Source organism: Ruditapes philippinarum, unplaced genomic scaffold (genome assembly GCF_026571515.1).
Source record: "Ruditapes philippinarum isolate M1 unplaced genomic scaffold, ASM2657151v2 ctg5612_1_1_1_1, whole genome shotgun sequence".
NCBI lineage: Eukaryota > Metazoa > Mollusca > Bivalvia > Venerida > Veneridae > Ruditapes > Ruditapes philippinarum.
This window is the reverse complement of record NW_026854906.1, coordinates 3,916-18,349: the sequence shown is the minus strand read 5'-3', so window position 1 is coordinate 18,349 and position 14,434 is coordinate 3,916. Positions and strand designations below refer to the sequence as shown.

The window sequence follows — 14,434 nt, the reverse complement described above, 5'->3', positions numbered from 1 at the left end:
CTTTGTTTATTTTTACACTTTGAACTTTGTCCGGGACATAACTCTAAAAGTATAAGAGGTATCAACATGAAACTTTGTAGGTAGATAGATCTCATTGAGTAGGTGTGCAGTGCACAAGAACCGTAACTCTGCCTTGCCTAATTTTTGAATTATCCCCCTTTGTTTATTTTACACTTTGAACTTTGTCCGGGACATAACTCTAAAAGTATAAGAGGTATCAACATGAAACTTTGTAGGTAGATAGATCTCATTGAGTAGGTGTGCAGTGCACAAGAACCGTAACTCTGCCTTGCCTAATTTTTGAATTACCCCCCTTTGTTTATTTTAAACTTTGAAATTTGTCCGGGACATAACTCTAAAAGTATAAGAGGTATCAACATGAAACTTTGTAGGTAGATAGATATCAGTGAGTAGGTGTGCAGTGCACAAGAACGGTAACTCTGCCTTGTCTTATTTTTGAATTATCCCCCTTTGTTTATTTTACACTTTTATCTTTGTCCGGGACATAACTCTAAAAGTATTAGAGGTATCAACATGAAACTTTGTAGGTAGATAGATCTCATTGAGTAGGTGTGCAGTGCACAAGAACGGTAACTCTGCCTTGCCTACTTTTGGAGTTATTGCCCTTTGTTCATTTTGACACTTTGACTTTGTCTGGGACATTACTCTAAAATTATAAGAGATATCAACATGAAACTTTGTAGATAGATAGGTCTCATTAGGTGGAAGTGCAGTGCACAAGAACCGTAACTCTGCCTTGCCTTATTTTGAAGTAATTGCCCTTTGTTTATTTTTACTTTTTGACTTTGTCCTGGACAATACTTTAAAACTATTAGAGATATCAACATGAAACTTTGAAGGAAGCTAGATATAATTGGATAGAATTGCAATGCTTAAAGAACCTAGACAAAGCCTGGTCTAATTTTGGAGTTATTGCCCTTTGTTCATTTTTACACTTTGACTTTTACCTGGGACATAATTCTGATATCATCAGGAAACTTTATAGATAGATAGATCTCATTGAATAGAAGTGCAGTGCAAAAAAACATAACTCCGCTTTGCCTAATTTTGGAGTTTTTGCCCTTTGTTCATTTTTTTTATACTTTCCTGTGTCCAGAACCTTCTCGGGGAGCATCACCCGGTTCAACCGGTTCTTTTATTGTATTTTTTTTCTCGGCAATATAGATTTCAGCCATTATTACATATGAACAAAATATTTCACGTTTTTTTTTGTCTGAAAGTTTAAGATTCTTGGTTTGTAAGTTAGATGAAATTTGATGTTTTACAATATAAATAAGATCACAAATAAGTATTTTACTTTTAACTCAGATTTTTTTTTTTGTACTTTTCTCATTATTTGCATTTTTTTTTGTACTTTTCTGAATAATTAGTTATTAGATGTTCATATTATGACTTCCCAATATACTTTATCACAGTTTCACCAGTTTTATTTAAAAACACATTGGCAGTTTTTTTCCCCAGTACTCATTAAAGCTATGTTTATTGAAACAATTTTTATCAAACTTGTAAAATGGTTATTGTTGTGTCAAGATTCTCGAAAGAGATTTAACATAGAAATGTACTTATTATCAAATAATATTTATAATATTTAAAAGGTGATTTACTATTATTTTTTAATAAAATGAATGTTTGGTTTGTGGGAGGGCATTCGTTTTTCAAAAAAAAACAATTTCTCCATGGTAATTGAATTTATTTTCAGTGTTCAAGTATTTTGAAAGTTTAATAAAATAATGAAATGTTGCTGTAAAAAATTCTAAATCATTTGTACCTAAATTTAGCTTGACTATTTAAAGAACTAAGGATTGCCCAGTCATTTGCATCGATGACTGTGAGCATCACACTTTGGTTAAGTTAACTATACAGAATGGAATAGGTTTGAGAGCTGCACAATGTCATACTTATTTGAAAGCATAATAGAAGGTCGCAGTCCAAGGGCCATAACTCTCAAGAAGGATTTTGACAGAATTATGGCCCTTTTCGAAAGTAGAAATTTCTATATTATCCAGAGTCTTGTTTAACTTTCAAGCACTGAGAATAGTCAAGCATGTTGTCCTATTAGTAACCAACAGCTCTTGTTTAGTTATTATAATTTTTCATACCTAATGGTAACCTGACTGGTATGAATTTGACATTTTGTTCATGATAATAATGCTATATTCAGAGTAATTCTGTATTTAGAACTGTAATATAAATCTGAAGCTTTGAGTGTCAGCTGGTAATGATTACTGTAAAAAGATTTTCATTTTATGAGCGTATAGTTTATGAGAATTAATATTTCTATCAAATTGTATCATCTTTTAGATTTTAACTTATTTAAGAAGATATTTATATATATCAATAGATTTTATCCCTAAAATACATACAAATCATGAAGTGCTAATTTGATTAAAGGGATAGAAAAACCCATATAGTTTTAATGACATACAGTACCATATATGGAAGTGCCAGACTATTTTTTTGGTTGGTTCCTATCTTAGCATTAGAAACGGGAACCAATGCTACTTTGGGCGTGGTCTCTTTTGCAAAAGTTATGTTACTATAAACATTTATTCATCGTTCATTATTTATATATCTTCTTTTTGTCTGAAAATATTAAGGTAATTTTACTATAATAAAACGATAAATATGGTGTAATGGCTTTTTGAGGCCATGTATTTTGGTCTTGGTCTTGTGATATATAAATTTTACCACTCTCCTGGTAGCAAAATACTTAACTATACAACATTATAACATTCCGTACCTGTATCTGCTATATGTTGATTACAAAATTAATATTTATCAATTGAATTTTTAGATAATGAACAAATCCAAAATACCTCTATGACAGAAATATGTTTATTAATTTCCTTAAATGTCAGGGAGTGGCTCTCGCCCTTAGTGCCCTTAAATTGTTGCTAAATGGTTCAAATTGTACTTAAGATTTCAGCATTTTATTTGGTTTTGAACATTTTTATTCTGTTTTGCATGCTGGCAAAGGCTAAATTATGGTTCCTGTAGGGAGGTGAATAAAAGGCTTAATTAAGTCTCTTGAGGCAGATTAGACTTTTAAAGCTCAATTGCCAACATTAACAATATGGCTTCTCATTTCTTGTGAAGCAAATTAAACTTTGAAATTTAATTAAAAGTGAAATTCAAATGATTTTGTAGTGTTCAGTGATTTTCTAGATATTGTTTACACGATCAAGGAATGACATTTAACAAAGCATGTTCATTTGAGATTTTGTAGAAAAGTGAATAATGTTATTGATTTTAAGATGTTGTTAACCGTACTGTAGAACTTGTTTTAATTGCGTTAGTTTTATTTTCGCTAATATTTTGTGAATATTAGCCAGAAAGTGCAAATGTATCATATTTTATTCAGTAACATTTTTAATCAAGAATATGACAATGATGTGAATACAAATTTATGATTATGCAAATAATAAAAAATACTCTTTTTGGGCCAAAAAAACAAAAACAAAAAAAACCCCACAAAAACAAACACAAAATGTTGACATGGATGTAAAGCATTTTGCAAGAATCTGAGCTTTTCTAACTTCCATTTTGAAGCAATTCCCTGTTAATTTATGGGGAATCGCAATGAAAATTAGGAAATTTGCCTCGGCCAATGGATGGCACAAAAAGCAGGCATTATAAGTTCCCTAGGCCATCAAATTATACTAGTATGTGGCAACCCTACTGAAAAATTGACTGGGAATCCCACTGGGATGAGGGTGGGATCCCAGTGGAATTTCAATTGGGATCCCAGTGGGACCCAGTGGGAAATCTGGTCGAGATCCCACTGGGATAAGAGTGGGATCCTGACCAAATTTCCCACTGGGATCCCACCCTCATCCCAGTGGGATCCCAACACTATCCCAGTGGGATAAATGTCCAAGTAAAGCACAGATACAGACTAAACTGAAAAACTGATTTGGGGATCAACATCTCTTTCTACCTATTTATGTAAGATTGTTGAGAAAGCTTTTGTCAGCTTACATTAATTTACTCTTGATGGTTGCATCCTGGGGTTCTGACCAGTATCACCTGTCATTATATATAAAGACTGTCTATACAGAAGCATGTTGTTAAGAATTTGCCTTGGCCCTGATCTGACAGAATCTGATTGGCATAAAAAGCAGGCTTACCCTTAAGTGTGCCAAAACAGGTTGCAAAAGCTGTTGACTGAAGCATAATGTTAATTAAAGTAATTGTTTTAGTTATTACACAATGTAGCAAAAGAAAAGAAATTGGCAGAAAATATTGACATGCTGACTGAGTTCAAGTTGATGACATTACAAATTATGTCAAATGCAGTTTGTTCACTGCGATGAGAAAGAAAGCTGGTTAGGAACAATTATACATTTAAAGACCTAGCTGTCATGACCTTGTATTGTAAGATGTCTTTAACAGGGTATTTTGGAATGTTTGCTATTTACATTTCTGTAAAATTGCTACTGTTATATTGTTAATCTGGAATTACATGTGTTCACAACTGTGATGTAACTTATAAAAGTTTTTAAATCATAATCACATTAAATACATGTAGATAAATTAAAACTGTAACTTTGTCATGCATTGAATGATTTTAAAATAACGGCATAAATGTCAACCACATCAAGACAACATGTCGAGTCCAAGACCCCTGTCCCTTCCTTCATTGTTCAAGGTCGAAGTCAAACTTCTAGTTTGAAGGTACTCGTTATCTAGAAAAGAGTTTGAAGATACACATTCATATCACCATTCTCACCAGTATATATTATCATATCCCCATTTTCACCAGTGTGTATTATCATATCACCATTCTCACCAGTATGTAGTGTTATATCACCATTTTCACCAGTGTGTATTGTCATATCACCATAAATAGACTGCTCTATTTTCAAACTAGGCAAAACCATGGGGAAAATTTCAAAAATATATAGGATTGAATGGCGGACAGTGCGGACCATGATCATGGACTGCACTGAAGTTGCATAGGTAGAATTGACCAGTTTCCAGAACTAAGGTTACAGCTTATTAAAAGGAAAATGTTAAGAATATGTTATACAACTATTACATAATGCTAAAAATAAAATTTTGATTAATTTACATCAACAAAATGAGGTGCAACGATAACTTAAAAACCTTGATCTGCGATGTAATAGTTATGATGAAAGCTAAATTAATGTCTAAGAACTGACATAAGCTAAATTATTTGTACATACTCGATGCTATATTGGGAGAATTTATTGTGCAAAAAACCCTCGCTGTCTGTTTTATTATTGTTCTACAAAAGAATCCATGAATCTTCACAGGAATGTCAGCCTCGCTGCATTAGTGTTGATATTCCTACCATTTTCTTCCCCATATTGTTACAAAATAATCTGTATATACAGTATGTTTTAAAAATTTCTCGATATTTTTATGCCTGAGGAAGACTCATTACATGTTATATTGCAAAGAAATAATGTAAACAATAATGGAAACAATCATACTGTATATTAATTGCCGTAATTTTTTATACACTCGGTGACATTTATGTGAACAATGGTTAGAATACAGGCATTTTCCCGAATTTACAAAATTGTGTAATTAATTCCCAATTTAATCTTGTAAATTCCCAACTTTTTTCCAGCTGTCTTGATTTCTGAGATTATAATGACTTAAAAGATCCTTTTATATAAGTTTTTGATAAAAGCTAAAAAATTGTTATTTTTTCCCCCAATTTTTCAAATGCTATTATGCTAATAGTTTATTTTTTCCCAATTTATCAAATGCTAGAATATGCTATTGTTCCCCCCCCCCCCCCCCAATTTGTAAGACTGTTTAAACAGCTGGGTTTTGCAAGTTTAAATGAAAAATTTTTCAAAAACAATCAATATTTCTTACAACCTTGGGCTGCACAATCTTAAATAAAACTAAGAAATGAGTCTCAGGTCTTGGCAAGAATGATTTCTTTTACCTCATAATTTGTTAAAAAAGAAAATATTATGATAACCTTAAATCAGTCTTATTACACTGGTTTAACTGTACAATACTTACTATATAAAACAATATATTTAGTCTGAGGGGTTCTTTAGCCAAGGTTGCCTGTATATCAAACATATTGAGCTCTATGAAGAAATTTCAGGTCCCTGAACACCCCCCTTCCCCCCATAATTTTTTTCACCTATTTTTTCCATATTTTTCTGCATTTTTCCCTAAACATTCAATATCCAGTGTTAATGTGAATGTTGTATAAGTTGCTTTATAGCATTTACAGAGACTGTTTATATGGCAGTTGGCACAGTGTGAGCATAGTTGAAAAGCTGATGATGATTTTACCATCATAGTATCACTATGTGCCAATGCTGGTATTATGGTAATTAAAGGGGGTGGGGAAGGTGGGGGGGAGGCAAACTAAAAAAGCTATGGAAGATGTTGGTTATTTTATTTCTGTCTACATAATAATCCCCTTAATGTGTTTTTGTATAATTTATGCCCTTACTCCCTATACTTGGGTGATGACCTGATGGATCAAAGGGATCAGAATTTTTTTTTTTCAAATCACCCTCCCTGCAGGAGTAACTGCTATATTCTATAAGAAGTCTTCATTTTTAGCTCGACTATTCGAAGAATATGAGAGCTATTGTAGTCGCCCCGGCGTCGGCGTCGGCGTCAGCGTCCGCGTCGGCGTCTGCGTTGGTTAAAGTTTTTTGTAAAGTCAAATATCTCAATTATTACTTGAGATATTCAATTGAAACTTACAATACTTATTTATAGTAACAAGGTACATCAGATTGACAAGTTGGATAACTCTGCCTACAATATTGACAGAATTATGCCCCTTTTTAACTTAGAAATTTTGGTTAAAGTTTTTTGTAAAGTCAAATATCTCAATTATTGCTTGAGATTTTCAATTGAAACTTACAATACTTATTTATAGTAACAAGGTACATCAGATTGACAAGTTGGATAACTCTGCCTACAATATTGACAGAATTATGCCCCTTTTTAACTTAGAAATTTTGGTTAAAGTTTTTTGTAAAGTCAAATATCTCAATTATTGCTTGAGATATTCAATTGAAACTTACAATACTTATTTATAGTAACAAGGTACATTAGATTGACAAGTTGGATAACTCTGCCTACTATATTGACAGAATTATGCCCCTTTGGAGCTTAGAAATTTTGGTTAAAGTTTTTTTGTAAAGTCAAATATCTCAATTATTGCTTGAGATATTCAATTGAAATTTAAAATACTTTTTTATGGTAACACTGTTCATCAGTTTGCAAAATTGCATAACTGTGCCTGCAATATTTGCAGAATTATTTGTATGCTGTTATCTCAATAACTACTGAAGGGTTTGTGCCCTTTTTTGGGACAATTTTATGCATTCATAATAATAAAGCAGTGATTTACTTGATAAAACATCTTAATAACAAGCCTTTGTACCTTTTCTGTCAAATTTATGTATTCATAGGTAATTAGTATTATTATACTCAATAAAACACCCTTGTGACATTACCTTCAGAATAGTCAAGCCAATACTGTATAATTAGACTCTCTCTAAGGCCTATAACATGAATTTTTATAAAAAAAAATTAGCCCTTTTGTGAACTTAAAAAATTTAACATTATCAAGGCTCTTTTACTATCAAGCACTTAGAATAGTCGAGCGTGCTGTCCTACTGACAGCTCTTGTTCTACACATCCTGCTGCAAATTTATGCAGATTTTACATGTAAATCCTTGCCGCTTAGTGGAATTTTTGATCCCTGGTGATTTGTGCTTAAAAAACAACCCTTTACCCTATATGGTACTGTTTAAGAAAGTCTAATTATATTTAAAACAGTATTTATAGCTTCAGTGCAAAAAGTGTACATTATGCATAATGTATTTAAGTGTGATGATCTTTTTTTAGGAGTAACTTATCAGTGCATGTCAATTAAATCACTGTTAGAAGTAATCATTAAGAAGTTCAATGTCAAGCTTAACTACCTTTGTATTTGCTTAATCATAAAGGGAACTAACTGTGTATCAACTTTGTCAGACAAATGAAGATATGACAAGGTATTCTCCCTTTACTAAAAAAATAGTTTTCCTATGAAATCGTCAGTCAGTTGTATCCCTGGCCACTGTCCTTTGAAGTTCCCTGGGATCACAGTGCTGGATGCGTATACATTTGACATGTAAATAATTTTACACAGATGCAATTATCAGGGAGCATCATTTTATATCGTATTGATAAAAAAGGATATGGTTTAGTTTCAAGTGAAACATATTTAACGTAGAAATTATTATTTTTAAAGTATTTCAAGTTATAAACACATATGCAATGGTTGCCATGACAATAAAAAGAGAGCATGCAATTATGAATTGTATAAAGCACAATTAATCTGTAGGACATAGGCTACTAAATTATATAATCATTTTAAGATGGTCGAAATTTTGGAATATTGTTCTAGTTTGTTAATGATATTGCACTTGTTTCATCTTAATTTTTTTTAAATGACTGTTTCATCAATCAAAATTTAAATCTCAGTTTATAAAGAAACATAATTAATCACTGTAGTATGGAAGTTTTTCCAAAAAAGAAATAGAATATAAACCGAAAGACAACTTGATTGAAAAGATCGACCAAAAATCTACTGATTAATTGTGCTGTTCCCCACCCACCCAAATACCGGAATGTCTGTTGAGTGATATTTGCCAGTGCTAGAACAAAGATATGTGTCCGTTTGTCTATGTTATTTAGTGAAGAGCTTTACATGTCACTTGAACTTTTTTTCTGTTTCTTTTCTTTGTTTCTTTTTCTTCTATTCTTTAATTAGTGATAATTTCATGTAAGGAAGTTTTATAGATACTAGGTATGCTGATGATGGTAGATGTTTTATCAATATGTCAAACAGCTTGTTTCCTTGAAAATCAAGACTGTAGTGACACACATTTGAGGTTGTGCTGCCAAGCTTCTATAATATTTAGAAGAAAAATGTCATAATTTCACCTTTTTATAATTATCCAATCAAATCTTGTAATTTTTATTGCAAAACATTCATAAGTGTCCTCTTTTGTGTCAGTGTGCTTAGCTGTTCTCCCATCAAACTGCTCTCTCAGTCTTCCAAGGTTCTTTATTTCAGCAAAAAAAAAAGTTCCTATATTTAGCAGCATTATTTATATATAAAGGGAAGTAATCAATACTTTACTTATATCTTGCAGTAGATCGTAGTTATGCTTCTTGAATGACAATGTATCACAATAGCAGAGATAGTGTAATGTGTTAACACCTGTCATATTTTTGCCCTAATTTGTAAAATAAACATTCTTCTATTCAATTTAAGCTATTTAAATTCTTGAAATTTATCTGTTTTATCACAAACTAGCTGTCTTTTATGAATCCATCTGCGTTAAACTTCCAGCAATTGTTTTAATACTATTTTGAGTATGTTTTTCAAATTACTGTTAATTTTTTCTTTTCTTTTATTCAATCAAGGAAGTATTGTTACAAAAGATTTTTTTAAGTACATAATGAAGTTGAATTGACGGGACTTAAGTAACAATATAATTACATGTATAAGAAGTAATTTCGTTCTGTAGTTATTTATAAAAGGGACTAGCGTGAAACCAGCAAAAGTTATAATTACTAAGGATTTGAATGTTCATTGCTTTTGCAGTAAATAATTTTTTATTTGCATAAATTTTAGGGTAGTTTACGAAGTCGGCGTGGAGTCAACTTGTCAATTGATGATTCTTCGTTTCCGATGGCACTGACCGTGAGCCCGCAGGGTACGCTGCGAGAGGTTGATACTCGCAAACAGAAACAGCCAAGCAAGTTGACGACACTCTTCAGCCCGCTGAATAAGGTAATTTTTCTGTACTTTTTATCTTTCTAATACACATGCAAACATGATATTAAGACTGACTCTGAGAATAAAATTTATTGAAAAAATAGTCACTAAAAATATAGCTGAAATTTAGGCCACTTCTGAACAATAACAATTCATTTTCAAAACAGTCACTAAAGATGTAGCAAATGTGCAGACAAACCTGATTTTAAAACTACTTCTGAATAATAATGACTGAAAGTCAGTTATTACTCATTAAAGGCGTAGAAAATATTTAGGTAAAATTCAGTTGCCGAAAACCAGCTCAGGGTTAAACATAAAACAAAAATTAAGAATTGTACCATGTTTTTAAACTAATCAAAAAGTCACCATTCATTTGAAATGAGAAACTATTTTGTTCTAACTTTGAGGCTTTTTGGTCTGTTTGTAAACTAAATTTATTTAGTTCAAAATATAAATGACCAAAATGGGTCAATTTTATTATCCATATGCATTATGTGATTATTCTATTTAAATAACAAAGTACTATAAGTTGCCAATAAAAACTGAAAAAATAGGAGATATTTAATTGGAGGGTTTGAAAAGCTATTGATGACAGTTTTTGATTAAAATGTTTTCAAATATACAACAATCATTGCATTTAAATCATTGAAAAATAGATCGTTAAATAGTTCAGTGCGAGGTCAGTTACAAAAGTTTGAATGAAAAATTGAAAAATATACTGAAAATTTTAACACAGCCTTTTGGTTTTCATTTGGTGTGTTAAATTTTTTACTGCCCTGGTAAAGATGCTTTATTAGTATATCTTAAAGCTTATCTTACCAAAATGGACCGATCTTAAAATGATATGAAAAGTTTTTCTTTTATGGTGAACGATTTACAATTGGTATACTCGCATTTTATGTTCCTATATTTAAAAGTTTATAGTGAAAAACAGATTTTATGATCTTGAAAGTTTTTGCAATATTCTGTGAAACATGCACTAAAATGGTGATCATAACTTACAATACCTGTTGGTGACATACTGTTCTTATTTTGAGTTGTAGGAAATGATGGTATAGCTAGAATATATTCAGTGGGGGTGGGGGACTAAAAATGCTGAGGAACAGTTTATGCCCCTGCAATGCTGAGGAAATGTTAACAATTGAGTTGTGTTTTATCTTTGCTGTGTTTTTCCCTTTCCTAGCTTTACTCTCTAAAAATAAGAAATTTAATATCCAATTGATGTGGGAGGGGGGGGGGAATGAATTGTAAAATATGATAATTTTTTGCATAGTCAGCCAGTTCATAAATTAGCACACACAAAATTACATATTATTTACTGTCCTTCATAATGATACATAACATGCTTTATTTAAGTATCAAATTTATTGCCCAAATAATTGTTCGTAATCGATAAAAAAAAAATGTTCGTGGAAAAAAACAAAAGCTTTTATGTTTGATATCTTACACACTCACTTATATATAAATCATGTAAAAGATATAATTTGTATATTTTTTTTGTTAAGTAGGTATGTATATTATATATTTATGTATTGACATCTATAGTTGTTCATCATAATAAGTGTCATGTACTTATATTATATATGATATGGGATAGTAGAACATGTGGCCTTGTTTTGCTCGTTAGTAGATTTTATTACGTGTTGCCCTAGCTTGGACGTCCCGAAGGAAATTCCGCTGACATTTAAGCATTATGATATAGAGCGCCATTTGTAATTATGAGCAAAATAAAAACAACCAAACCAAGGCTGGCATTTACTTGACTTTGATATTAATATAGCAGTTAGTCAAAGCTTTCATACTCACATGTGCATTGGCTATGTAATTCGTTGTCCACAGCAACATTTTCGCAACAAGTCATCCCACTGTCTTTGCTGAACCGATTTGAGATATTGCTTTGAAAACCTATAATCTTGTTAATGATTACTCAATTACAGGTATTAAGGGTATTCAAAAGGTGCACCTCACTACTGTGAATTTAATTTAGACCAAAAGACTTTGAATTCTAGTTTAACTCTATCGAGCTTTGTGGTTCTACTAAAGTTCCCACGCCCTCGTGTCTTAAAGTATGCCGGGAGGGCCTTCAACTAGCAGTAAAGCTTGAAAGTCACCATATAACTAACGTTTACAGCGTTATGTTCACAAAAACTGCGTAAAAATTATAGGGTCACCTAAGAATTGACATTTAAGTTTTGGCCGGTAAGAATCTCGGCCCTTTTACATTAATTTAGGCCTCTAAGACTTTGTGTTTAAGTACATGATTGCATGTCCTACAAAAAGACACCTGTCGGACATTTGGAACGAAAACAAGATAAGAATTTTTATTTTTATCAAGCCAAGATTAAAAACCGCATTATAAATAAATGACACCTTTTCATATTGGAAACAAATATTTGCCACTGGATAGGGGAAGATTGCATGGGAAGTACAAATCTTAAAAGAAAACACGTGATTTGATATGTAATGAGTTTCATTGAAATCGTTAAAAAATATTTTTGTTTGCCGGGTCAAAAAATGATGTAAGGTGATAATTGCCTGAAAAATATTTGTTTTAAGAATGTTTTTGGTGAAATTCCTATGTATTTAGTGTTGTTTTCATTTCACTTTGCAAGAGTTGGCTGCAAAACTAACAGAGCTTTATGTGTATGAAAGACCGATTTACAACAGTCTGACACTTTATAAACCATTGGAAATTATGCTTGAAAAGTTGTTTTTCTCTTCTTCAGCTAACAATTGTCATTAAATGCCATTGAATGCTTCCAGGTTTAAATACAATGTTGTTTGAAAACATATTTCTTTCTTATCCCATTTTGGTTAAGATAATATTTGGTTGGAAAAAAAGTAAACTTTTCATGAACATTAAACTAAATATGATATTTGTGTCCATAATTGGTAACGTATTGTGTACATTTCCATCGAGCCTCAAGTTTGAAATTGAGCTTATAATGTAGAATTCTTTTAATTTTGTAAATAATCTAATTATTCCATGCAGTCTAGCCTATGCTAAGAATGACTGTACTAGAAGTCTTTTAATAATGTTGTAAGGAATCAATCAAGGCTATATAGCCTATGCTATAATTATGTAGTATTTTTACTTTGTAAGAAATTAATTCAGGCTAGCCTATTCTAAGAATGAGGAAGTCTAAATTTTACATGGAAAGGAATTGATTCAGGCTAGCCTATGCTTAAGAATGTAGGACACTTAATTTTGTAAGAAAATGATCCAGGCTAGACTATGCTAAAAATTTAGGACTTAATTTTTGTAAGGACTCGATCCAGGCTAGCCTATGCTAAGAATGTAGAAATCTTGTTTGCTAGGAGGTTTATCAAGGCATAAGCTAAAAGGCTACAAAGAGCTGAATAGTTCTTTGTAGGTGAACATACAGCATGAGAGCCTAAAAATTTTATGCGTAATCAAACGAGTAATTGAATAAGCACAAAATTCAACAAATATGTTTCTTTAAAGAAAGCACTTTTGACATTTCGTTATTTCATTATTGCATGCGCAATAGAAGTAAAAGTAATGCAAAAGCGTAACAGAATGGTGTCAAAAGTAAACTGATCTTTACAAACTGCAATGAGGTGAAAAAGGCAACCACCCAGAGGTTTTCGGCTCTAATAATTTGATAAGATCTGGTAGCAAAAATGCCCTGTAATTATCAACAGTTGAATTGACAGAAGGTTTTGTTAATTGATTTCCCTGACTTAGGTGATACAATCGTTTTGATACAATCGTAGGCTTGAAGTGTATTGTTTTACCTTTCTTCAAGGCTGGGGGGTAATAAAGTGTAAACTTCCGTGATAATTGTAGAAAAGCCTTTTTGCAAAAGTGGAAACACAATTTTTACCCTAAGTGTTGTTCTTCAGTATATAATGTGCTGTTAAAAACTTTTTTAAACCTTCAACCTGCTGGTGGTTGGCAACAGATTCTACCAATGCGGACCTGAGGGCAGACCAATACCATCCATGCTGTCTTATCACAGTCTGTACTGTTTACATATTTTGAAAAAGCCTTCTGTGGTATTAAATTCTACCCATAGGGACCAGTGCAGACCAAGATCATCCTTGCTCACAGTCTTATGATGGTCTGCACTGTTTGCTATTCATTCTGTCAGTGTATATTTTGAACAATTCCCTTGAAGTATTATGCATGGATTTGTCCAGATTGAAAAAATGTACAGATTTATATTTAGGATGGTAAGGGTTAAAGAGTTATTGCCCTTTATATCTTACCTAAATACTCTTCTTTAAATTTAATTTATATTTGTGTTTCTTTGAAATAGATTATAATAGGAAGAACTTTTAGAATGGGTGCAGAACTTGTCGTAAATATTTAATCTTCTTCAGTATTTGATATGCCTTAAACGTAAGTCTTATTTCCACCAAGGTCTCATAAATTTTCAAATTTCCGAGGGAAAGCATTACACTTAGCATACTATAGCAACATGTATACATATTTATGACCATTATTTTGAATTATTCAATTTTTATTTATTCGTTCGGAGTTTTTCCAACAAGTGAGTAATGTTTTCTTTCATGAAATTACATCAAATATATATTTTATTCATGTAAACCCTGGTCTAACTCTTGAAATCTTAGGGGGTATCTATTAAATATTGATTTCCT

At 31.8% G+C, this 14,434-nt stretch overlaps 1 protein-coding gene across 1 annotated transcript in view; it reads left to right on the top strand.

Moving 5' to 3' along the window:
• LOC132741485 (uncharacterized) overlaps nt 1-9,823 on the top strand; it is a gene marked incomplete at its 3' end in the record, with an annotated part of 48,167 nt that extends 38,344 nt beyond the window's left edge. The window contains 1 exon segment of the mRNA XM_060729652.1: nt 9,665-9,823. Within this exon segment, the coding sequence (XP_060585635.1) occupies nt 9,665-9,823 (159 nt within the window).
• Between the last annotated feature and the right edge of the window lie 4,611 nt (nt 9,824-14,434).